At 40.7% G+C, this 25,360-nt stretch overlaps 1 protein-coding gene across 2 annotated transcripts in view; it reads right to left on the bottom strand.

The window, feature by feature from the left end:
* The window catches only part of NT5C2 (5'-nucleotidase, cytosolic II), a 2,665,542-nt gene that overhangs the window by 265,269 nt on the left and 2,374,913 nt on the right, over positions 1-25,360 (bottom strand). For both annotated transcript variants that reach the window (XM_044056570.1, XM_044056571.1), the window contains exon 17: positions 17,403-17,579. In XM_044056570.1, the coding sequence (XP_043912505.1) occupies positions 17,403-17,579 (177 nt within the window). The remainder of the gene's footprint in view (positions 1-17,402; positions 17,580-25,360) is intronic.

Raw genomic sequence — 25,360 nt, 5'->3', positions numbered from 1 at the left:
CGTGCTATCCCCTAACAGAAACAAGATGCTATCCTCCAAAAAAACGGAAGCCGATATGGTGGACCCCTGCCATAAACAAACTCTACAACAGAAGAAATAAACTGTTGCAAAAAAGAGTAAAATCCCATGACTGGAAGAGCTCCCTGGTCAGCCTCAGTAAGTAGCTGAGGTCCCTTATAAAATCCTCCAAAGCTAGTTATGAAAACAAAATTGCCACTGATTCTAAAGACAACCACAAAGCGTTCTATAGCTATGTCAAGAATCTCAATGGCAACAATCAGATCTGCTCTGAGTTACAGCACAATGGCACTAAATATACAGAACCAACTGATATTGCCAACATCCTGGCAGATAGGTTCAATGTTAACTTTACCTCCCCCTCCCCCTAAAGGGCCCATCTCTATACCGGAAAAATGTAAAGTTCCTGTAATCATGGCTGCACAGATAAAAACCACACTCCAAAGCCAAGAACACAGCATCCGTGGGACCTGGCAACATCCCAGGCTGCATTCTGTTGGACATGCTCCACTTAAAGAAATCCCAATCCCTCCGAGCTACATGCTCTAGGGACCTAAACCTTATCACCACAATAAACAGAACATGCTGGAGGGATAGATTTCTGTCCCAGAGACTTCCCATACTCTGGAACAAACTACCTATCTATATCAAACAAAGCTCCTCATTAGCACGCCAAGAAAAATCTTGATGACTGGATGGGAAATAGGAAGTTCACCCCGGGGATCACCTCTGTGGCTCTGCTCAACAGGGGCACAGGAAAATAATTTTCTTGGGTGGCAAAAGCCAGGGTACCTTTTTGGCTAGGCTTGTATAGGCCCTAGTGCCAATAGCCTAGTACCTACCTATGAACCTATACCAGTCAGGAAGTCTGGAGTGGGATCCAGTATCCAAGGCAGATGCAGAAGGTGAGGCCAGAGAAAGGGGAACCAAATCTGACGAAGCGAAAAGGGGACAATGAGGATCACTGTGCTCTTCAGCCAGTACGCTTTCTGTAAAAATTTGGGGAAACCGGGGTTAAGTAAAGAGGAGACTGGAGGGCCAATCGTGGACTAAAGTATCTTTCTGTGGCTCCCAGTTGGGGGGGATCAGGGCAAAGAACTTGCTGCACTTGTTGTTGAGGGGGAAATGCAAAAAGGTTGCAGCATGGCTGGCCCCGTCAACGGAAAACCTTATTACCCAATTTGACGTTAAGAGACTACTCGTGAGGCATCAGAATAGACCTACTTAGTTTGTCCAAAATCATGTTGGATTTCCCTAGGATGTGTGTTGCTACTAGAAAGCAACTGGAACAGATCACCCACTGCCACATTCTCACAACTTCTTGACAAAGCAGATAAGACTTAGTTCCTCCCTGTTCGTTGAAGTACCAGACTACAGAAATACTGTTCATCTGAATAGCAGCTGTCCCAGAGGGAAGAACATCTCGAATGGCCTGCAGTGCTAGCAGGACTGCTCCCATTCTCAGAACATCAATATGCATCTTGGCCTCTTTGGGAGACATTTTACTGTGGACCGGCCTTCCCAGAAATGCCCCCCTCAAACTTCAGTTCAGAGGCATAAGTGATCACCATGGCCTTGGGTAAGGGAAGAACAAATGGATGGCCTTTGAAGAGTCCACTGGAATGAATCCACCAAAGACAGTATCATTTGCACACTTGTATGATCTTGACAGGAGAGGTTAAATGAAGTTGAAGAATGGATCACTGAATTGATGGTGTCTACTGAAGAATTTGTATGTGAAACCTGGCTAGAGGAATTACAGTGACAGTAACTACCATAAATAACAAGGCTTGTAAAATTAGTTGAGCTTGAAGAGAAGACTGTCATATTATTTTCCAGATCTGGGATCTGTATCTGGATTTGGGCTGGAGGATGACAGCCTATCTGACTAACCGTGACCAAATGAGCACCTATTAACCCCAGACTCTGCGTAAGTAGGTGTAAATACTGACTTGCTGTAATTGACGGTGATGCCTAAATGGAGGCATAATTGGAGCAAGTAGTCCCTTGCTGCAAGAGTAGATGCCTGGTTGGGGCAGTTAGAAGCCAGTCATCTAGATCTGGAAACACATGGAATCCCAGCAGTCTCCAATGAGCTGCCACCACTGCCAAGCATTTGCTGAACACCCTGGGGGCTAGGGTGAGACCAAAGGGCAGGGTTCTGAATTGGTAATGACTGGCTCCCAGCTGGAAGCGCAGATAACTTCTGGAGTGCCTGTTCAGTTTGATGTAATAGTACACGTCTTGAAGGGTCTATACTAGAACATCGAAGTTTCAAAACTTTGAATGTTCTAATATTGACCCCTAATCAGCGAAAGATGAAAATATAGAAGCAACAGAAAACCGAATTTTTTCCTAAGGAAAGAATTCGGTTGTCCATTTCTGTTGCTTTGGTATTTTCAGTGCTGTGGTGGAAATTTAAGGGTCGGGTTCAGGTAAGTCTGCGATTCAGTGCGGGTTAGGTTAATTAGGGTCAGGGTGTGGGTTAGGTATGTGTGCGATTGTGTGGACATGAGGGTTAGGGCAGGTTAGGTGAGTTAGGGTTAGGGCACGGGTCAGGTAAGTGTGCGATTGTGTGGACGTGAGGGTTAGGGCGGGGTAGGTGAGTTACGGTTAGGGCGCGGGTGAGGTGAGTGTGTGATAGTGACGGACCTTGGGATTAGGGTTGGAGTTAAGGTAAGTGGACAGTTAGTGGTGTGTGTATAGTTTAGTGTAGGGTTAGGTGTAAGATTTTAGGTCTATATGTGTGGATTGCTGTTTGCTTGGTGTGCTTGTGTTGTGTGTATGTGGTTTGGAACAGCAATTTTTTTCCCTAGGAAAAAAATCACTGTTCTGTATGTTCGATGTTTTCAGCTTTCGCTGAATAGGGGTCGATATTAGAACATTCGAGTTTTGAAACTTCGATGTTCTAATATAGACCCCGTCTTGAAGGTCTTGTGAGCAGATTCAAATTGTCTTTTTGCAGAATACACTAACTGTGACTTTCGGGAACCTTGAATATTGCACAAACTTATTCAGTTTGCTGAAATCCAGGATGGGTCTCAAGTTCCCCGTTTTCTTTTAAACTAAAAAGAATCTTGAGTAGCTTTCAGATCTTTTTTGATCGGGGGACCTCCTGAATAACTTATTTTCTAACAGCTTTTCTATTTCTAATGCTGCTACTTCCGTCTGACTGGGTGGGACATCAGGGATTCTTTTCATTCTTGTGGGGGGAAATTTGGGGAAATGGTATTATACAACCTCTGGATATAATTCTCTACACCTAGTAATCTTTTGTTGTGGACAGCCAAGCTCTTTGATGCAGAGACAAACGCACCCAGACTGCTTCCAGAGGGAAGCAGTCATTCTCTTTTCAGGAGCACTGAAAGGATTTGTCCCAAAAAGTGTCATGGAAACTCTGAGTCTGCAAGCTATCTCTGCTGCGGGGGTGGCATCTTCCATTTGAGCTCCCCCCCTCTGCCACTGGAAGACCTATCGCCTCCTCACTATTGAACAGGACCCTAGGAGTTATGGAACACATCTTTCTATACCTCCTTGCTGATTCTGGGAAAATGGTCTTTGAGAGCAAGAAAAATGTATCTTTATGACAGACAAGGTCTTTCCTTCTTGCTCACATCTGCAGTGTGTATCCTTCACTTAAGGGCTAAATAAGGAAAATCCATCAAAAGCAACAATGATGAATGAAGACTTAAAGTGCTCCACAAAGTCAAAGACACATCCAGGCAAGTCTCCTAATGGCTATGCCTGAACCTCTGTCCGTGAGGTACCTTCCGCTGCATGAGCCTTATGGATATATTAGCTATCGATTAAAGGGTGGCCAGTTGCAAGGAGATGCTATTTTGGCCCTCTGTAGACATGGACGAAGAAAGAGATTTAGAAAGTTCTGTAATCAAATCTCTTGATAATCTTGTAAAATGTGACAAGTAGTTCAACGACTGCACAGCAAAGGTTACTGAAGCATACACATGCTTCCTGACTCTGTCCAAGGCCCTGGATTCCATGTTAGGGGAATGGACAGAAAAATTCTGTTATGCAAACTCTTTTTTGGTGGCTGCCACCATGACCATGGCATCAGCTGGAACTACCTTGCACCAGTATGTCTTGTCCTTGGGAGGATCTAAAATTTTGTTTGGATGTTTTGGGATCGGCTCCACAGTATATGGTTTCTTTCAAGCCTGGTGAGACATGAGATCTATGAGTTTGTCAGCTAAGGGTGTCACCCAAGAGGAAGCTGGGTCAAATCCTAAAGCCTCCAAGAAGACAGATTCCTCCAGGGAAGGGGTATTGGGAAACCACCACCTTTCTGTTTTAAAAGGATTAAAATGTTTTCAAATGAGACATCTTCAGGTGGAAAACTGGGGGACCATTCCCATTCATCACAATCAGTGTTCTCCATGAGGATTCCTAAGAGAAATCTGTTTTCTTTTACACGTTCTCTTCAGCTGGGTGGTCTGGAGAGGTATCAGAAGAGATGGAGGAGTTCTGTTGGGCTGACTGGAGACTTGATCGGACTGGCTGTCCTCATGGAACAGAAGAACAAGGCTCAGAGCCAAAAACCAAAGGAAACAATGTTGTCTGATCTGAGGGGGACAGGAATGTCCTACTTGTAGCTAAAGAGAAGGCCCTCTCCACAATCTTGAATGCAAAGCACCTGGAGGAGATGAAATTACCTGACTCCTCGATTCCTGCAGTCCCACAAGCACTCCACCCAAGGAAGGAGTCAGACAAGAGCTGTCCAGCGCTGAAGCTCTGAGGGCAGTGATAGCTTCGATAACTTAGGAGTCAACCCTGGTCCTCCAAATCTGGTGCAGATTTATTTATTTTACATTTATTCACCGGGATAGTCCGACTGGATATATGTCCATTTTCACTGGAGGCCCAGGGAGAAAAACTCCACATACCAAAAAAGTGACAGTACATACATCACTGAGTGATAAACACAGGCAGACATGTTTAGAAAAATATAGACAAAGAATACAGGCAGATATCAGTATACACAATGTGCCGACTTACATCTGATTGGCAAAGATGTATCAGAAAATGTGAACACAGAATACAATCAAATCTCATAATTCATAATGCTTAGACATTCAAATGTTATGAGGCATAGATACTTGGCTAAACAGCAGGTTGGGTAGCAAGACATGTATTAGTGAAGTTGTTAGTCAGGTTTAGAACAAGAGCACAGCCAATGAGATGTGAGGTATTTTTTGAGTCCTCTTTTAAATAGGGGTAGTGAGGTTTCCTTGGTAACAGTAGTAGGGAGTAGATTCCAGATTTTACCAGTTGAGTTGGCAAATATAGCATCGCCTGCAGAGTTGTTGGATTTTTGGGTGAGTATCATTAGTTTATTAGCTGAGCGTAATGGCCTGGGGGCACTATGAGGGGTGAGAATATTTTTGAGGGCAGGGCTGTTATCAGGTTGATGGAGTATTTTATGTGCTACTATAAGCTGGTTGAACTGTAGAAGGGTATGATACTCTAGCCATCCCAGTGCTTTGAGGTTCTGGTAATGGTGGGTCCTAAAAGCCATGCCTGTAGCAAATCTGGCTATATGATTGTAACATCCTGATAATTTGTTGAGGTCGGGTTTGGATAGGTTGGTGAGTACAGGGGAGGCATACATAAGGTCAGAGAGGAGGTATGATCTTGCAACAGGTACCCTAGCTAGGGGGGTTAGGAAAGGTTTGGCTCTGTACAGGGAGACAATTTTTTTGTTGACTGACTTAATAGTGTGATTGACATGTTTAGCAAATTTAAGATTGTTGTTTATTATTACACCTAGAAGCTTTGCATGGTCATCAGGGGAGCTAATGGTGTCATTGCTAGATTTGATGTTGAAGGAAGGAGGAGGAATTCTATGGTTAGGGGAGAAAAGTAGTAGTTTGGTTTTGTTAGGATTTAGAAGCAGGCGGCGATTAGCTAGCCATGTTTCTACCATGCTGAAAGTGGTCTGGGTGAGGGTTAGAAGAGAGGAGGCGGAGCATATTAGCATTGAGTCATCTGCATATTGGATGCAGGTAGCTCCTGGGATGGTGGTGTGCAGATCACTGAAAAAGATAGAAAAAAGAAGGGGACCTAGTATGGACCCTTGTGGGACACCTAGGGTTAGAGGAAGTTGGGATGACAGCTTGCTCTGCTATAAGACAGCCTGTTGTCTATCGTTTAGGTAGAAGTGAAACCACTGTATTGCATGTTGGTCTAAACTGATGACTTGTAGGGTACTGAGCAGTAGCTGACAGCTGACCACATCAAAAGCTTTTGAGAGATCTAGGAAGAGTGCTGAAGATAGTTTGTTGTCGTTACAATGAAGATTGATGACATTAGAGAAAGACAGAAGAGCCGTGGTGGTACTGTGGAATGGCCTAAAGTCATGCTGAGAATCGGCGAGCTTTCCATTTTGAATAAGAAAGTGTATAATTTGTTTGTGTATGCATCTTGATTTTATCTTGATGATTTTAGCTAGTGGTGAAAGAATGGCTATAGGTCTACAGTTAGACAATTCTGTGGAACTTCCTCTTTTATGGAGAGGTATAACGTGATATTTTCCATATTGCTGGCATGGATCCTTCTAAGATGGATCTGTTGATCAGAATAGAAATGGAAGTGCTATGGTCAGCAGCTAGTGTAGTAGGTTTTAGCTTTTTGAGTAAGGTCCGGATCAGGTTGGTAGGTACGGTTTGAAAGGTAAAGGTGGGTTGGGTGCTGGGTGGATCAGGGCTAGATGTACCAGAACTGGTGTTTGTATCCGATGGAGTGAGATGGGTAGCTAGAGACTGGATAGTTTCAGTAAACAATGAGTTGAAGCTGTTTGCAATTCCAAAAGGAGATTTATCAAGGGCAGCTGATGGGGTAGGAGTGGCAGAACGGCCTGGGTGGAGAAGACTGTAAATACCAGCCCAGAACTTTTGAGGTTTTAGCTGATATTTTTGTTGTAGGAGGGTGTAGTGATTTTTTTTTGTCTAGAATGACAGATTTTTTTGGTCTAGTTCCTTAGCTGCTGGTATCTTACTTGGTCCATAGGGGCTTTGGTAACATGCCACCTGGCCGAGGTGTTGTTACTTAGTTTAATTTTGTTTTTTTGTTTCTTTAGATAGCCACGGTGCAACCCTGGCTTTTACACGGACGGTAAGGGTAGGAGCAGGGTGGTTAAGGATAGCCAGAAATTTGGTACGGAAGTACTAAACTGCTTCTTGTAATGGGAGTCGTTTCAAGACATTCCAAATTACATGCTTTGAGTTCTTTTTGGAAATTGACAAGGTTAAAGTTCCTGACGTTTCTTACAGTTTTGTAGGTGGGCTGGTTGGGAATGTCGGCTTTGAGCCTAATAATATAGGTAAGGCAGTGATTACTTAGATCATCGGGTAATGTACCTGTACTTTTGGGGGTGGCAGTTAAGTATCCAATCGAGGATACTATCTTTAACTCTATTTTTGCTAAATCTGGTGGGGGTCGCAATGATCTGAGTAAACCCATGGAGGTTTAAATGGGTGGAGGGAGTTTCAGAGGAACAGGTGTTCCAATAAATGTTAAGTCCCCCAAGACAATGGTTTCCTGGGGATAGTTAGAAGCTAGCCAATGTAAGATATTTTCTAGAGTATTATCATTCTTGCCGGGTGGAATATAAATGCAGACAATGTATCTGCATTTATTTTTGTTTATTATTAGTTTGGTGATGAGAATTTCTGCACTGCCAAACTGGGGTGGCTGCTTTGGCTCTGAGAATCCTCCAGCTTAGAAAAGGGCATAGCCGGACAACTCAAGGAAGTCATCGGAGTCAAAGAACCGACTTCCTTTGGCTCCGATGAGGACACCCTTAGGGGGTCTTGGCTCTGAGGGCTCTGAAACAGCAGGTCAGACTGGAGAAGGAGAAATGGGGAAAGTAGTTATAGGCTGACTCACAGATCTGAAGGGATTTAGAGCTGAGAGTACCTACATCTGGATCTGAGCTCTCTGGAATTTTCTCATCAATCTATCCAGGTCAGCCTCAGACAAAACCCCTGGAAGACCTAAGAGAAGAGGTGGAGGATGGAGGTCTTGTGTGCCTATGGGAAGATTGCTCTAAAAGGGGTGATGGAAGCCTAGATGATACCAGATTGAGTAGGGAAGATGGTGATCGGATCCATGGTGGTTGGATATGATGTTCTTGAAATTTCTGAAACCAGCTCTGATGAAGGTGTCATAGTAGTATACAGTCAATCAAACTCTTGTGTGATTACTTTTCTTTAGAAACTGAATCAGGTTTAACTTTAGCAATTTTCTTTGAGGGGGTTTGAGTCTCAGCCAAAGCTAAAGCAAACGTAATAGTAGAATGTAGAAGATCATTCAAGACTAAATTGTTCCTCCTGTCAGAAAGAGATCTAGAGTTGAAGCCAGAGCAAATGGAGCAATCTGCTTCTAAATGCACAGCTCCTAAGCAATAAACACATTCCCAGTGGGCATCCAAGTTTGGTACAAACCTTTTCACCACCACTGTCACTGCATTTCTAGACAAAGTATTAACCCCCACCTATGCACTCTTTAAAGCATGTTTAAACAGTTTACCTTTATATGCGTGTAATGCACATGAATGAAATACAAAAGTCCGAAAGGACTTTTTCAAGTTTTCGGAAAGCCGAAAACAGAATGTATTGAATGTGCAATGAGCGAATGCACATTCGCTCATTGCAGATTCGGCATTGTTGGTGCAAGGTGCACTATACTGGGGATCGGGAAGTGGAACCTTTCCCCACAGTTGTGCGACCTCGGAGTTAGAATAATAAAGTAGGGGGGTGGGGGGTGCAGCCCCCCTGCATTACGCTTTGTCTTTGAACTGAAGTTCGAAAATCAGCGAATCTGGTTTTCGATTTGCTGATTTTTGAACTTCGGTGCAAATCAGAATGACGATTTTCATCATTCCGGTTCGCACAAAGGGCCGTTTGGTAGGTTGATTTTCAGCCTTTCAAAGGTAAACTGTTAAACACTCGAGAAAAAGTGGAAACTATCCCTGTCACACAGTCTTTCTGCTCAACAGGTAGTAATGCAGTAAACTCTTCTAAACTACACACAGACACACACACACTACAAACTACCAGATAAAACACTAGTTTTGCCTTGCAAGACTACAACAACTTCCTTCCCTGAGATTTTAGTAATTTGCTTAGTTCATCATGAGGGACTGTATTTGAAGAAAACAGTTTTTTTTTATTTGTAATTTCTTTGGGGATAGAGAAGCACGGTCCGCAGACAAGCAGGCTTAAAGGCCAGGTGTAGCTGAGCACACTTTGACTTTTTTTTAACACTTTTTAGACAGAGGTTCATTCAGCAGAGGAGAACTGCAGACTTTTTAAAAAACATCCTCCAACACTGGAATCAATGGAGGAAAGGTAGCCACGTCCTGGGTCTCATCCTCCTAAAGATCACATACCCTGCAGATTTCTGGGGCAAACGACGATTTCTCCTAACTGAATACAATCTTAAATCTAGCCAACATTTGGTAAAAAGAAAACAGCTGTTTGAGTTTCTGAACCTGTTCTTCCTCTGAGGAAACAGGTCAGGCAATGACATTTCCGAAACCTCATATTCCAGTTCCACTTCAAAATCAGGATCCTGGGCTGGCTGAATGGGTTATGAGCACTGGTGTTACTCATAACCTGGGTTTGGACCCTATAAATAATAGATCTAGCCATAGCCACCAGCTCAGGTGAAAAAGTACAGTTGTGTACACTTACCATAAATGTAGATGTTCGAGTGTATTCACTGTTGCAATCATTACATTTGGGTAATCTGCTGGCAGGTTGCCCTCATCGGCCTGAATTCCAAAGTCTTGGGTCCTGCATTGGCTGCGGTCTCCCATTCCATGACGTCAGGTCATCAGGGGTATAAAACAGGCAGTCGACGCCATTTTCTTTAGTTTTTCTTGCCCCAGATGTCAGGTGCCCCCCAAATGGGGAGCAAAAAAAAATATATATAAACTATATATACATGCAACAATATAAACTTTATCTTCATCTAAAAGCAAATACACCACAAAGGCTGTAGAATATAGTGAAGGAAAGAGAAACTCCAGAATAAAAGGGGGATGGCGGGCGGGTAACCTGGACTGCAACACTGAATACACTCGAACATCTACATTTATGGTAAGTGTACACAACTGTATTATGTTCTTCATGTTTCACTGTTGCAGTCATTACATTTGGGTAGAATCCCAAGCTATGGATGGGAGGCTGGAGCTAAACAGCATTAGGGGCGGCTATAAGGCCCTGCAGAACTGCAGTGGCAAAGCCTGCCCTGGACTTAGAAAAGAGAGGCAAATGATAATGCTTTGTAAAAGTATGAACAGAACTCCAAGTAACAGCTTCTAGAATGTCTTTGGTTGATACCCCTCTGAGAAAAGCTGCTGATATAGCTGCAGCCCTGGTGGAATGAGACCTAATGCCCTTGGGCACCGGTTTACCATGATGTAAGTAGCAGAAATGAATGCAGTGGATTATCCACTTTGAAATAGTCTGCTTTGAAATAGCCTTTCCCTCTGATCCTGCAGCATATGCCACCAGTAGCTGCTCAGTTTTTCTTAGAGCTTTACTCCTGCTCAAATAGAATCTTAGTTGTCTGTGTATGTCCAAGGAATGCAGAATCTGCTCCCCCTCGTTCTGCAGATTAGGATAAAAAGTTGGCAGATGAATAGTTTGGTTAAGAGCCACACTGGAAACCACCTTAGGTATAAAGGAAGGACTGGTCCTGAGGGACACCCTGTCTGGGTAAAATATGACAAAAAGGCTCAAAAGCCATGAGGGCCTGTAGCTCTGAAACTCTTCTTGCTGAAGTAATTGCCAGGAGCAAAGCTGTTTTCCACGCTAAGAACTTTATATCTGCAGTAGCAGCTGGTTCAAATGGAGGCAGGGTGAGCTTTTCCAACACAAAATTGAGGTCCCATGCAGGAAGTGGTGATCTTCTGGGAGGCCTTAAATTTTTGGCTCCTCTATGATACTGCTTTAGCAAAGGATGAGAAAAGATTGGTGGCTCTGTGTTGTAATGAGCCGAGATGGCAGAGGCATGGATTTTTATTGATGAAAAAGATAGGCCTTTGTCAAGCATCTCAGTCAAGTATTGTAAAATCTGAGGAATATTTGGCTCTGCTGTGTCAGTTCAGAATCTCTTCCATTTATCAGCATAAGATTTTCTAGTACTAGGCCTTCTGGCTTCCAAAATGACATCCATCACAGACTTACTGAGAGGTGTTGTTTAAATAACTACATGATCAGCCATGCTGCCAGGTTCAGTGTTTGGAGCTGATTGTGCAGGATCTGATTGTTTTGCTGAGACAGTAAGTGAGGTATTTGAGGCAAGTACCAAGCTGGGAATTGAGACATATTTCTTAGGATTGGATACCAGTGTTGGCGGGACCAGTCCGGGGCAATTAGTATCATTTTTGTTTTTTCTTGTCTGACCTTTAGTAGGACCTTGGGAAGAAGAGGCAGAGGAGGAAAGGCGTAAACTGACAGGTTTTTCCATCTGAAGGATAGGGCATCCACTTTCCATGCTTGTCTGTGATAAGTCCTTGTGCAGAATTTCTCAAGTTGATAATTCCGAGGAGATGCAAATAGGTCTATGTCCGGGCTCCCCCATTTCTTTGTTATCATGCTGAAGACTTGTGGATCCAATTTCCACTAGTGAGGGTCCATAAGGTTTCTGCGTAAATCGTCTGCCAGAGTATTTTGCTTTCCTGGCAGGAATTGAGCTTGAAGATGTACTTGGTAAGTCAAGGCTGTGTCCCACAGTGCCATGGCTAGTCTGCAAAGGGGGTATGAGTGTGTGCCCCCCTGCTTGTTTATGTACCACATAACCATGGTGTTGTCCGTCTTTATCAGTAGTTGTCCTGGATGAAGTAAGTCCTTGAAGGCTGTCAGGGCATTTTGAACAGCTAACATCTCTTTTTGGTTGATATGCAGATGCATTTGTTTTGCGGTCCATATGCCCTGAATGCATCTTCCCGCCAGGTGGGCCCCCCATGCATAGTCTGATGCATCTGTAGTTAAGGTTTGGCTGGCAGGGGGTAGAGTGAAAGCCCGTCCCATGTTTTGGTGACATGCCTCTGCCCACCAAAGAAACTCCTGTTGTAGGCAGGGAATGAGAGGAATCATTGTTTCCAGACTGTGACAATGTTGACTCCATAAACTTTTTAGGTGCCACTGTAGTTTCCTCATATGCAGTCTTGCATATGGAATCAGTAGAATGCAGGATGCCATGAACCCCAAAGCCTGCAGAATTTGTCTTGCAGATAGCTGGGTTTTTGTTGCCATCTGTTTGAAGTAAATAGACAGTTGCCTTTGTTTGTCTGGCGTGAGGAAACCATCTGGGCAGTTGTATTCAAGCTTGCACCCAGGAATGTTATCTTTTGAGAGGGTACCAGTTGTGATTTCTTTTCGTTTATTGTGTACCCTAGGCATGTTAGAAGCCTTTTCACAAATGCCAGATGCTGAAGAAGAATGTCCTTGTTCTCTGCTTGAATGAGACAGTCGTCCAAGTAAGGATAGATTTGTATACTTCTTTGTCTGCAAAATTCAGTTACTGATGCCAGGCACTTTGTAAAGACCCTGGGCGCAGTAGATAAGCCAAAGGGCAGTGCAGAGAATTGGTAATGCATAAAGCCAGCCTTGAAACAGAGGTATCTTCTGCACGATTCCCTTACTGGGATATGCAGGTATGCCTCTTTTAAGTCTAAAGTCACCAGCCAAGCGTTCTTGCCCAGCATGGGCAGAAGCTGCTGCAAAGTTAGCATTTTGAATTTTGGAATGTCCAGGAATGTCTTCAAAATTGATAAATCCAGTATTGGGCGCCAGGCCTTGTCTTTTCTGGGTACTAAGAACAGTCTTGATTAAAACCCTTGTCCTTTTTCCTGTTCTGGCACTGGCTGAATAGCCCCCATATCCATGAGGGACGTAACTTGTTTCTTTGCCTCTGCCCATTGATTTTTTGGCAGATCTGGCCAACCGTTTGGAATTGGCAGAGTGTGGAAGTGGAATTTGTATCCCTGGGATACTATGTTTAATACCCTCTTGTCCTGGGTTACTAACTGCCAATTTTGAGCATAAAGTGCTAATTTTCCCCCTAAGGGTGCTGCCAAAAGATAAGTGCTTGGTGATGGCAGAGGGAAGTCAATGAGACTGTTTACTGTAGGGTTGTGCTTTATTTCCTCCAGATTTGGAGGTAGAAGCACCCCATTGCTTCGACCTGTAAGAATCCTGTGACTGGTATCTAGAACCGTTAGGGCACCTGGATTTGCCCCGTTGAACTCTGTTGGACACAGGAAAGGACCAATTTTTTGTAGGCCAGTGTCTACTGAATCTTGGTGGCTGCACTTGTAAGAAGTCTTTTACAGTTTGCATAGACTTAGCTTTGTCTTCCATTTTCTTTAAAACCTCTTCTGCCTTAATACCAGAGTATCATGCTGTAAAGGTGCATCCAGCAATTTAGCTTTAACATGATCAGGCAAATTTTGCTCTTTTAGCCAGGCATGCCTCCTAATCACAGATCCAGTAACTGCAGCCCTGCAGGAGGCCTCTAAAAAATCAAAACCACATTGCAAAGTATGTTTTCCAACTTGTTCTGCTGCATGCAATAATTCCTGCAATTCTTTATTTTCTGCACATTCAGAAATCAACATCATGTTCTGTTTCAGTACTCCCATAACATGCTGTTGATACTTGAGCATATGAAACTGGCAGTTTAAGACCCTAATTGCCAAGGTTGCAGATGTATAAACCTTCTTTCCCCATCTATCCAGTGCCCTGGAATCTCTATCAGAGGGGGTAGGATTTTTTGCTGTTGAGGCCTTAACACCTTTTGGACCCTGTGAAATAGTTTCAGGGTCAGCAGCAGGGTTTTTAAATAAAAATATGTGTGAGTCTGGAACCCTGTAATACCCGTTTGGCTTGCTAGGAACTGGAGGTAAGGAGTCTGGAGTCAAGCTTGACTCCGAAAACACATCATCCATAATCTCTAAAACAGGAGGTATGGCTAAAGGCCTATGCTGAGGGAAAAGAAGGAAATCCCCAAGCCTCTTTTTTGATTCTGAGAAATCTTGACTCTCCCAGTGAAAATGCTCCCTCAAAGTATGCAAGGTTTCTCCAAAGGAATAATCTTCAGGAGGAGATGCAGATGGGATAGATTCCTCTGCATCAGAATCCTCATAGGGTGGTATAAAAAATTCCTGATCAGAAGAGGAATCAGAACAGAAACCTGATCTGAAGATTCATAATCAGTGTCCTGCCTAGGCCTCTTATCAGGAGGGGGTTGGGAACCCCTGATCAAGGTAATTAGGTCTTCAGCCATTTTGATCATCTGCTTTTTGGGTATAGAGGCCTGTGCATGTGGCTCATGCATCGGTGTTTTAGATTTAGAAGTTGCTTTTGTCTTTGATTTTGAAGCTGGCATCGGTTTTATATAGAAATGCTGAGGCCTGAAGACACAATCAGAAGCCGATGCCTGCTCAGTGGCTCCGGACCTATCCTACGGAGAGACATCCATGGGTACAAAACTTTGAGAATCTTGCGGCATGCCGGATTCCACATGGGTCTCGGTAGAGGCCTGGGACTCGAAAGTAACAGGTATCAGGGGCTGCGAAAGTGCCTCACTGAGTACCGGCGAACTGGCGACTGGCTTAGGAGAAGTTTCATCGTCGTTTTTGGACCTCGACTGTCGGTCTCTGTCCTTTTCTTTGCGTTTTTTGTGAACTCCGGTAATCGGACTGCTATCCGACGACATTTCTGGATAATTAAATCTGTTTCCAAAATATTCTGAAGCAAAGATATACCGATGCTTAATAGTGCATTGGTTAAATCTAGCACAAAACAGACAGCCAGGCACGTTACGATCAGGGCCTAGGCAAGGAATACAGTACAAATGGAAATCCTTATGAGGTATTTGCTTCCGACAAGTAATGCAATTATTAACTTTTACTGACATCGGTATGGAGCAAGAAAAAGTTTCCCCAACGGGGTACTTAGCTTTAGTGAAGACTTCGGTTCTGAAACTGGAATTCAAAAATTTCAGGAGTCGGCCGACCGGCACTTGCGAACTGCTTCTGCTTTGGGCACTGCGCGGCAAGAAAGACTAAAGAAAATGGCATTGCTTGCCTGTTTTATACCCCTGAAGACCTGACGTCATGGAAGAGGAGACAGCAACCGATGCAGGACTCAAGACTTTGGAATACAGGCCGACTGAGGGCAACCTGCCAGCAGATTACACAAATGTAATGACTGCAACAGTGAAACACGAAGAAGAACATCACAGTCGGAGACTGCTGTCAGAGAAATTTTTTTTTTTTTTGCATGCACTGCCTTAGTGGGAGAATCCCTGACCTCCCCTGCACTTAAAAAGCTTGTTTCTCCCATAAATGAGCCAAGTAATGTTACAGTCCCAGAATGAATTGTCTGACCCTTGTGTCATGCACAGTTATGGTTCTACCACTAGACCAGGGGACCCTGAGGCAAAAGAAGACGAGTGTTCTGATAGCCTACTCAAGGCTACTGTGAAGTCACAAACCCTAGGCTGAGGCATACATCTACATTTACTTTAATGTTTTTTAGCTGAACAAGGGGTCTATGGTTTGTGGGGGGCAGTTGTATTGGAGTCCATCAAGTTCAGGGACAACAAACTAGCCAGAGCAATACCAAATAGTGGCTGCATGGTTAGCCAGTAAAAAAATGAACAAATTCCACTATTCTTCTAAATACAATCTGAGGTCTACTTCTGCAAAAGGTATATTCCAAACACTGCACTGAATACAATGACAGTGATTTTATTAATACAATTCCAAACACAAAAAAAAGACTAGTTTCAGTCCAAATGAATGGATACAGCCTAAAACGGTATTAGTTAAGAAATTAATCATAAACTGATGAATAATTCCTGTCAGAAATACAAAATGGTGCCAAAATCAAGATTTAAATGAAAAACATTGTTTAAAATGTTGTCACTCTCCTCAAACACAACAAAGAAAATACTGCAACATTAGCAAATATTCTTGTCAAAACTTACAAATGAAGCTTTTAATCAACAACATAAACCTTACTGTACTACTCAATGTAAAAACAGAAGCATTTACAAAATTTCTAATAGGGAAAAAAAATCAAATCAGCAGAATACAATATTCAAGCACTGACAGAAAAAGCAGAGTGAGGAAATAAAAACCCCAAAGGTTTTCTTGCCTGATTTCAGCAGCTGAAGAGATCCAGACTAATGGGAAGTCTTCCAAAAGATCCTTCTCTTATTATGGCATTAGAAAACTGAAAGGGTCCTGTCTATGGGTTTGTAAGGCAATCCCTGTACTGCCAAGTGACTGATCCATCACACCCACAGACAGGCTGTGGGATGGACTCTGAGCTTTAGGAGTCTGCCAGGGGGAGTGTAGCAGAGCACTGCTACCCAAGTACCAGTAAGGCAGTGCGTTTGTTGAACTTCCATGCAAATTATCATATTCTTAAAGTGCTGAAGAAATAAACCAGAGGAGGAATGGAGAAAGGAGATTTTACGAACAGGGATGTCTGCATTTAGGGATATATTAAAATAGGCAAGATGGGGCTGGAGTGTGCTGAAAAAAAAAAACAGTAAAGAAAACAAGATATTGTTAGCAAATAATTCAGAAGAGAAGACTAAGCAGTATAGTCTGGAATGCAGGTTATGGACTGCTTTCCCTATCGGGGACTGATAACAGGAAAGCAGGAAGTGAGCAATTTATGTAATGTTGAAAAGAATGAAAATTGTTAAAAAGAAAATACATTATACTGTATGTATCAATAATGGAATCTGTTACAATGATCTGTTTTCTTTTCTGCTGAAGTATGTGAAGTCATGTTGAGTTTAACATGTTATGATTTAATAAAGATGTTTATAATACATGAATTTACTGTGATTTTTCTTTTTGTCTCGTAAGCAGCTATTAGTAAATATCTAAGTAATGTGATTTTATTGTGTAAGATCAAAGTCTTACCTCTCTGCTATGGTGAAGTGGACCACCTGAAACATTTCACTTGAAGGACAGTCCATTAAACTAGCACAACAGAATTATTCAATCAGTGCTTGTATTTATAGTTTTATTGCATCCATTTTCCACGTCTGTAAGACAGCTTGCCACAGCTTCCTGTAGTCAAGCAGCTGCTTCATCATTATGCTTTCTGTTGTACAGCAAAATGAAATGAGGTGACTTATGTCATTTTTACCAAAATGTTGAACGACCACATCAATGTCAGTACTTTGCAAGCAGTGGGACCACTGTGGCAATAGCCCCTCTTGCAGAGTTTGACTCCTGCAGCATCTTAACCACCTGTGACTTGTAATGTTCAACATAAGACAAAAAATGCATATCTTTTTGTTTTTAACAGAAAGTCGTCTTTTTTACTCACCAGGACATGAGCAGCTCTGAAAAGATAGCTGAAGGGATAATACAGAAGGTTGATAAAAGAAGCTGCATACAGATCAGCATACCGCATAACTTGGCTGGCAAAAAGTGTCTGTCTGGATCCACTACGGAATAGGCTTCCCATCATTCCATAGCACATATCCATGTCATGAGTCACTTTCTAAGAAAGAAAGAAAAAGGGGACATATATTTTTATCTAATCAATACTTTTATCATTAGCACAACAGTTGGCGCCATAAATGAAAAAGGTATAAACAGTAGTAATTCTGTTTAGTGAAGATATTCTTGGGACAAAACCACAACACTAGGCAAGCAATCATAGGTGCCATAAGAGGATTAGCTATATACATCATTAAGAGAGACATTTAAAACAGTCTGTATGAAAACTTCTGCAGTAATCCGACAGCTGCTTTTGATCCCTTCAAAACTTATGGGAACAAAAGAATGTAATTGCTACATCTGCTCTCTTCATATTCATTTCTAAACATAACCTACTACTGAATAGGCTGTGGATCCTAGTTAGCCAACAGCTTTGGGTTTCACCTCTCAAAAACACTTGGGTTATACCTGCCCTATCCATTCTTTAATCCCCCTCACAATCTCTGATTCCTGATGAATTTTGTTCGAGTTATCCAGACCCATTCTGTGAAAGTGCCTTACACATCCCCTACATCCTCCAAAATGCATATTAGAATCTTCTTCTTCTTTTGGCTTTTCCCGGTTAAGGGTCGCCACAGCGGATTACCTGTCTGTTCATGATTGGCAGTGGAGTTTTATGGTGTCGAGTTGCCAGCCCGGCACCCAACCTTCCACAGAAGGCACGCGCGCACACACACACACACACACACACACACACACACACACACACACCTAGGGCCAATTTAGAGTGTCCAATCTACCTACAGCATGTCTTTGAGATGTGGGAGGAAACCGGAGCACCCGGAGGAAACCCACGCGACCACAGGGAGGACATGCAGACTCTGCACAGAAGGCACCCCAGCTGAGAATTGAACCAGGGAACTTCTTGCTGTGAGGCGACAATGCTAACCGCTGCACCACCGAGGCTGCCCCAAAATGCATATTAGAACACGTTCTTGTATTTTGATTTCCCCTGAAATATTCACAATTACTGTCCCATTCTCCTTCCCTTAAGTGCTTTTACTCTCTTCTTTATTGGGCTGCAGGTATAAAATGTAAACCAGGTTACTCTCATTTTCACAGCTCTCTCTATCCTGTTAACACATATGAAAGGCTGAGGGCTCTTGAGCTGTGCAAAGATTTTTAAAGGGGTTTCACTGACTATCTTTGTAAAGAATGACAGTATAATTCTTGACTTGTTATCTTAACTCTGGCTGCTTTCTCAGAAAGGTTGCTTTTACTCACTATTCAAGAAAAATGCAAGACCCATTGTGTCACATCTCCTAACAGAGAGGATTATTTCAAGAAAGTACAGTCATGTAATTATACTTACCATAACCACAGATCTATGAGTAGTGTCACTGTTGCACTATTAATTCCTTTTCTATGATAATTAGTTGTAGGTGGACATCTGTCTTACTATCACTTTAACAAAAAAAATTCCTTGGGTATGACTCCAGAAGTAATAAATATAAAATGATAAAACAAAAGCTCTGGAACCACAAGCAGCTGTAACAGTTTTATTTGCAAGTAAAACTTTTGCAGACAAAACTGTTTCTTCAGGCATCAAAATACAGTGGCATTGAAAACCTTTTATATCAACTAAATTAGATCATAAAAAAATCAATCAATTAAACCATCAATTTTAAAACATTAAAACTGTTTAAACTTTAATAAAATAACTTACATGAAAACTCACATAAAAACAATACAAGGAAAAATCTATGCATTAATAATCATTAGTTAATTTTATTTCACAGCTCTTTTAAAATTGTTTTTAGGCTAAATGCATCATTCAGCCCTGATGGAAATTGTGCATTAAAAAGAAAAATACATTTTCTTTCTTCCTTTTCAGTTAAGTTGCAGCTGTTCCTGGCTCCAGAGCTTTTGTTTTCTTTATCATTTTACATTTGCTGCTTCTGGATTCATACTCGGGGAATTTCTGTTGTTAAATTACTATTTGTTTTAAATACCTCGGTTAACATGAGTTGCTTGTACCCACTGCCATTTACCAGCAATATACAACGAAAACCAGTGCAACATATTAAGGATATGACTGAAATTAAACAAAATACATTGCTAATGGACTTAAAAATAATTACAGAGAGTAACCAGGAAGAACCAAATATTGGGGCCTCTGTACAGCGACATAAGAAGAAACTGCATGAATTTGAGGCTAAGATGTATAATCTCAAAAAGCTACAATGGCAGCATCTTAGTTTAATAATTATATTAAAAGAAAAACAGTCCCCCTTGGTCTTTGCATACTAAAGATGCCCACATACCATGAAAAATTTCCTCAGTTACTGAAACAATGGCAGTTAAGGACAGTACAGAATTTTTAGAACAGCTCTTGGAATGGACAAAAGGCAAAAATCTACTCACTTGCTATATGGTTACCCTTGATGCACACTCGATATTTACATGTATTCCTAATAAAGAAGGTACTGAAATGGTGAAAGAATATTTACTTAGCCAACTCTGAAGCATATGTATTGTGGATTTCTTATGTGAAAAGTTAGACATTGTCTTAACGAACAATGTTTTCCTATTTCTGAAAGTATGTAACCAAGAAAATGTTGTTGCCAAGGGTACACATGTGGCAAACACATATGCTAACATAGTTATGAACACTTGGGAAACTAAAACATTGCTATCATCATTTGAAAACAATGATTATTCTAAGAATGTGGTGTTCGACAAAAACTTTGTGGATGACCTGCTCCTGTTATGGGATGGTCCATTCACCATGTTAGATGAATTTGTTTCATATTTACAATCTACAACATCCTTTTTGATATTTAAGAGAAATGCACAATACATGTAGACAGACTTTTTAGATATTACATTAAAGAAGAACATGAAAAGTGGGCTAGAAACTCCTTTATATAAAAAAGCAGTAAAAAGGTGTACATACTTAACTAGGGACAGTACGCATCCTCACTTTATGTTTGAGAACATTGTTAGGAACCAAATGGCATGAATAAGTAGATTAAATACACAGGACAAGGCTCTGAAAGTACAGTTAGAACAAGAAGAAAATGATTTTTGTAATATGGGTTAGAACAGAGCAGCAGTGCAACATGTTAAAAATACTATTTTAAAAGACAGAAACACATTCAGCCTATCTTTTCACATAATAAAAAAACACACATAGAAAAGGTAGTAGACTCTTTTTACATCACCACAAAATTATCTGGTACCTCGGCCTCTTGCCTTCAAGGATACATACATCCAAATGCATTCTACTTTTATATCAGGTGAAACCATCAATTAATCAATCAATTAACTAATAAACTACCTAAACACTTTAATATAAAATATAAATCTCCCATTGCCTTAAATCTAATAAAGTGACCCGTACATATGCGTACATACCCGTACACATACACATAGCCAGGCGAGGTACCAGATGATTTTGTGGTGAAGTAAAAAGAGTCTACTACCTTTGCTATGTGTGATTTTTTATTATTTTTTGAATTGAAGAGTTTTTGTAATGTTACTGTCTCAAGTAGAGGGTATATCAGGGGCCAGTCAGGTCCCGTTGGCTGCAGATAATTTGTTGTTTGCTGACCTGGTTAGAGAAAGAGAAGCCAGGCTTGCAGGCTGTGATCCTTGGTTTGCTCCTGAAGTTATGGACAATTGCGATCAGTTTGATGAGTTACAGTGCTTGATGACCAAGGAAATCAACTTATTTTTTGATACTAAGTTACTTGAAAAATAAGTGGAACTGAAGCTTGTTCCTCATGGACTCAGGATTGGCAAATTGCCTGCCTGTGAGTTCACCGACGAGGAACAAGACTTTCAGGAGGATTGGAGGAAGGATTTGTTGCAGTGTTCATTAGAATGGATCCATGTGTTAATTAAAAGAGATGCACGCACCAGTGCAAAGCTGCAGGAACAGATCGGCAATTTGCAACACAAACTGAAAACTGACTCTGATAATGGAGTTTTTGTCAGTGGGATGGGTGAAATAAAGGTCCGACTAAATAAAGTTGGTTAGAAAGAAAGAAAACTGGTTCGTGACATGAGGGATTTTGACAGCGGAACCATTTTTTTCTTGGCAGCAAGCACAACATCTCGGTAACATACAGGTCGGGAAGCAGGAAGTACAACTCCAGAGAGTCGTCGTGGTCATCAGTTGAAACCCTGCCGAGAGCATTTCATTTGAAAATATAGGGTCGTCAGGAGCTGAAACCTCCTCAAATTTATCCCCTGGGGCGGATGGAGAGGCGCCGGGTCAAGGCAATCAGAGAAAGGGAAGGAAGAATCGTCCCAGAGGCAGAAAATATTGAATGTGTCAAGTAAAAGTGACTTTGTTTTGAATATAGTTGGCAAATGCATTGAGCTGAATGACCGTGATAGTTTAATGGATAATGGTAATATTGTTGAGCCGGTTTTGAATAATACTGTGAATTTAAATGTGAATACTGGCTCAAGAAATGGTAGCACAATTGATTGTATTGAAGTTGTAAATACTAGTGCTGCACATGTTAATAACCGTTTTTCTATCAGCTCAAGCAATGCCAATAGACCTAGTTTTGTTGAACTTCCTGAAATTAACGTTTCTCAAAACAGTTTAAAAATTGTTAATTTATGTGATGTTCATTTAATTAAAGATATGGTTAGTTTGCTGAGTAGGGGGACGAAGTTTGTTCCGACTAAGTTCCCCACTCTGGCTGAAATTTTAATGGACATCAAAAAGTTTTGCAGAAAGCTGAATTTGAGAATGTATTTTGGCAAGCTTAGTAAAGAAAGAAGTAATGATGTGAATGATGTAAAACTGATTCTTTAATACATGTTTCTATTTATGACTATGACGAGGCATTGGAAGGTGAATGTGAAGCTAATGATGGCATGCCTAAATGTGGTAACTATGATGTAGGTTATAGTAGGTTCAATTTGCCCCCTTTAGTTTCTCCCAGTCGCTTTGTTCCTCCTAAACGTTCAGCTGTCACTATTTTTGAATAAGTTCTACTTAAAAAGGTTGAGCTTGAGTATAGTAAATTTCTGACAGTTAAAAAATCTTACAATTTGACTAAGTCTGAGTGGTTAGAGTTAACCAGACTTACAGGTTGTTAAAAGGATTTTGTGCTTAGGCAAGCTGATAAGGGTGGAAATTGGAACTATAATGTCAAAAAAACAATATGAGAAAATGGCGTTAGATCTATTGAAATGTGAAGAGGATTATGTGCTTTTAACTGACAACCCAGTAAATGAGAACACCATAGAACTATTGGAACTACTAGAAAGAGGTGAGAGGTTAGGTTTTTTTGTTAAGGAAGATGTAAAGAAATTGGTAGTTAAGGATGCTACTGATCCTGATTTTTATGTTATACCTAAAATACATAAAAATATTGCTAACCCTCCAGGTAGGCTAATAGTGTCTGGAGTACATTCTTCTGTGAGTAATGTGGGAATTTTTTTGGATTCTGTGATAAAAGGGTATCTGAACAGGGTTCCTTCTCATATTAAGAACACTCAGGAACTCTGTGAAAAAGTAAGTAAAATACGTTGGGAAAAAGATTATTACTGGGTGTCTGTTGATGTGAGTTCCCTTTACACTTCTATTAGCAATAGATTTGGTTTGGAGGCTGTGTATGAGATTATGGGTGATGTCCCTAAAACTAGTTTTTCGTAAGGTTATTAGAGTTTTGTTTGACTCATAATTACTTTAGTTTTGAAAAACAGATCTACCTGCAAAAAAAGGGTACAGCAATGTCTGCTTCTTATGCACCCACTTACGCAGTGATATATATGGGTTATTTTGAAAAATTGTATTTAACACTGAATTTTGGAAGAAACATGTAGTGTTGTATGGTAGATTTATTGATGACCTTTTTTTCTTGTGTAAGGGCTCACCTATAGCAATGGCATCAAGTTTTCCACATGTTTTGGTAATTCTGTTATACAATTTTTGGATGTTGAATTTTATGTGGATAAACATCAGGTTATTCAATACAGGCTATATAGGAAGCCTACAGCTGTAAATAATTTTTTGTTTGAGACAAGCATGCACCCTTCACATTTGATTAGTTCATTGCCTTTGGGGGAATATAAGCAAATTGCACGTAATACTTCTGAGGAGGAATATAGAACTTCATTTTTGGTGGAAACAAGGGAGAGACTGTTGTTAAGGGGTTACGATAGATTAAAATTGGACCATGATTTACGAAGGGTACAGACAGGTGAAGAGTTTCAGGTTAATAATAAAGGACAAGGAATAAGTAAGAATAGGAACCAAAATTTGAAGCCTGACTTTTTGGGGCATGACATTTATTTTGTTTCTAAATATTCTTCCTTTTCACCCATATTGAGAAAACTGCTTTTGGGCTTATGGCAATTGGTATGTTTAGATGAGGTAGTTGGTGATGTATTTCCAGGTGTAGTACAATTTTCATATGAGAGATACTCTAACCTTGGAATTGTTGAATAAGCCTTTGTTTGCATTGAGTGAATTAGTCATGGGTTCATTTTCTTTTGGAAAATGCAACGTTTCTTATAAAATTAGAAACATTTTAGGAGGTCTAATAAATAAAAGGAAATTTTCAAGCAAAGATAGGTTTATTTGTAATTCATGTGGAGTAGTGTATGCTATAGGATGTGAATGTGAAAAAACAAAATGGTACATAGGTCAAACTAAAAGAGCTGTTAAGGTTAGAATTCTAGAACATTTGGGTGATATTCGAAATAAGAATTATAGGAGCCCTGTGGCAGATCATTTTTGTAAAGTACATGGGGGAGATGATTCCACTTTTTTCTTTAGTGTTTTGGCAAGACCTTTCCAAGTAAAAGATGTGAGCTGAAGCAAAAATTAAATGTGCTTGAAAGTAAAATGATTCTAAATTATGGCACTTTGACACCCAGAGGGTTAAATCTAGAGGTAAATTATATTTAAATAAATGTTTAAGATGTGTTATATGTTGTATAAATTTTTTGTATTAAAAATTTTATAAAATGTTAAAAATGTTATAATGTATGTATTTCAAATATAATAATAGTTAAAATAGGAAAATTAATTTAAAGAATATGTACGGGTCACTTTATTAGGTTTAAGGCAATGGGAGATTTATATTTTATATTAATGTGTTTAGGTAGTTTATTAGTTAATTGATTGATTAATTGATGGTTTCACCTGATATAAAAGTAGAATGCATTTGGATGTATGTATCTCTGAAGGCAAGAGGCCGAGGTACCGGATGATTTTGTGGTGAAGTAAAAAAAGTCTACTACCTTTGCTACGTGTTTTTTTATTATTTTTTAACATACCAAGAAAAAAGTAAATAATACTGTAAAGGAGAAACCTAAGGATACTAGTTGCAGATATGTTCTTACATATGATTGTCAGACTAAAAATATTAAACAAATTATCAAAAAATATTGGCCAATGTTGTCTAAAGCTCCAGAATTGAACGACATTTATGAAGCAGGCCCTGTATTTAGCTACAAAAGACATGCTCCATTAAAAATAGACTTTGTTATAAAGGAGAAGTGAAACTGACAGGACCAATAATCAATAGAAAAGGGACATACATGTGTACTAAATGTTCTTTTTTAAAGTACATATATACAGAGAAAACATTTATGCATCCAGTGACAGGTAATATATTTTACATACAAGAATATGGTAATTCTGATAGTATGGACACAGTATACATGGCTAAATGTTGCAGGTGTCCTGCTGTTTATACAGGAAAAAACAAAGTACAGTTTTGTACCTACCATAAATGCAGATGTCCGATAGGTATGCATCTGCAGTCATCACATATGGGTTGTCCCGCCTCAGGCAGCCCTTCGGTCGGC

This window comes from Protopterus annectens, chromosome 14.part0 (assembly GCF_019279795.1).
Source record: "Protopterus annectens isolate FY-2018-M chromosome 14.part0, PAN1.0, whole genome shotgun sequence".
Classification (NCBI taxonomy): Eukaryota; Metazoa; Chordata; order Ceratodontiformes; family Protopteridae; genus Protopterus; species Protopterus annectens.
Note: the sequence above shows the minus strand (reverse complement) of the source record. Positions and strands in the feature narration are given on the sequence as shown.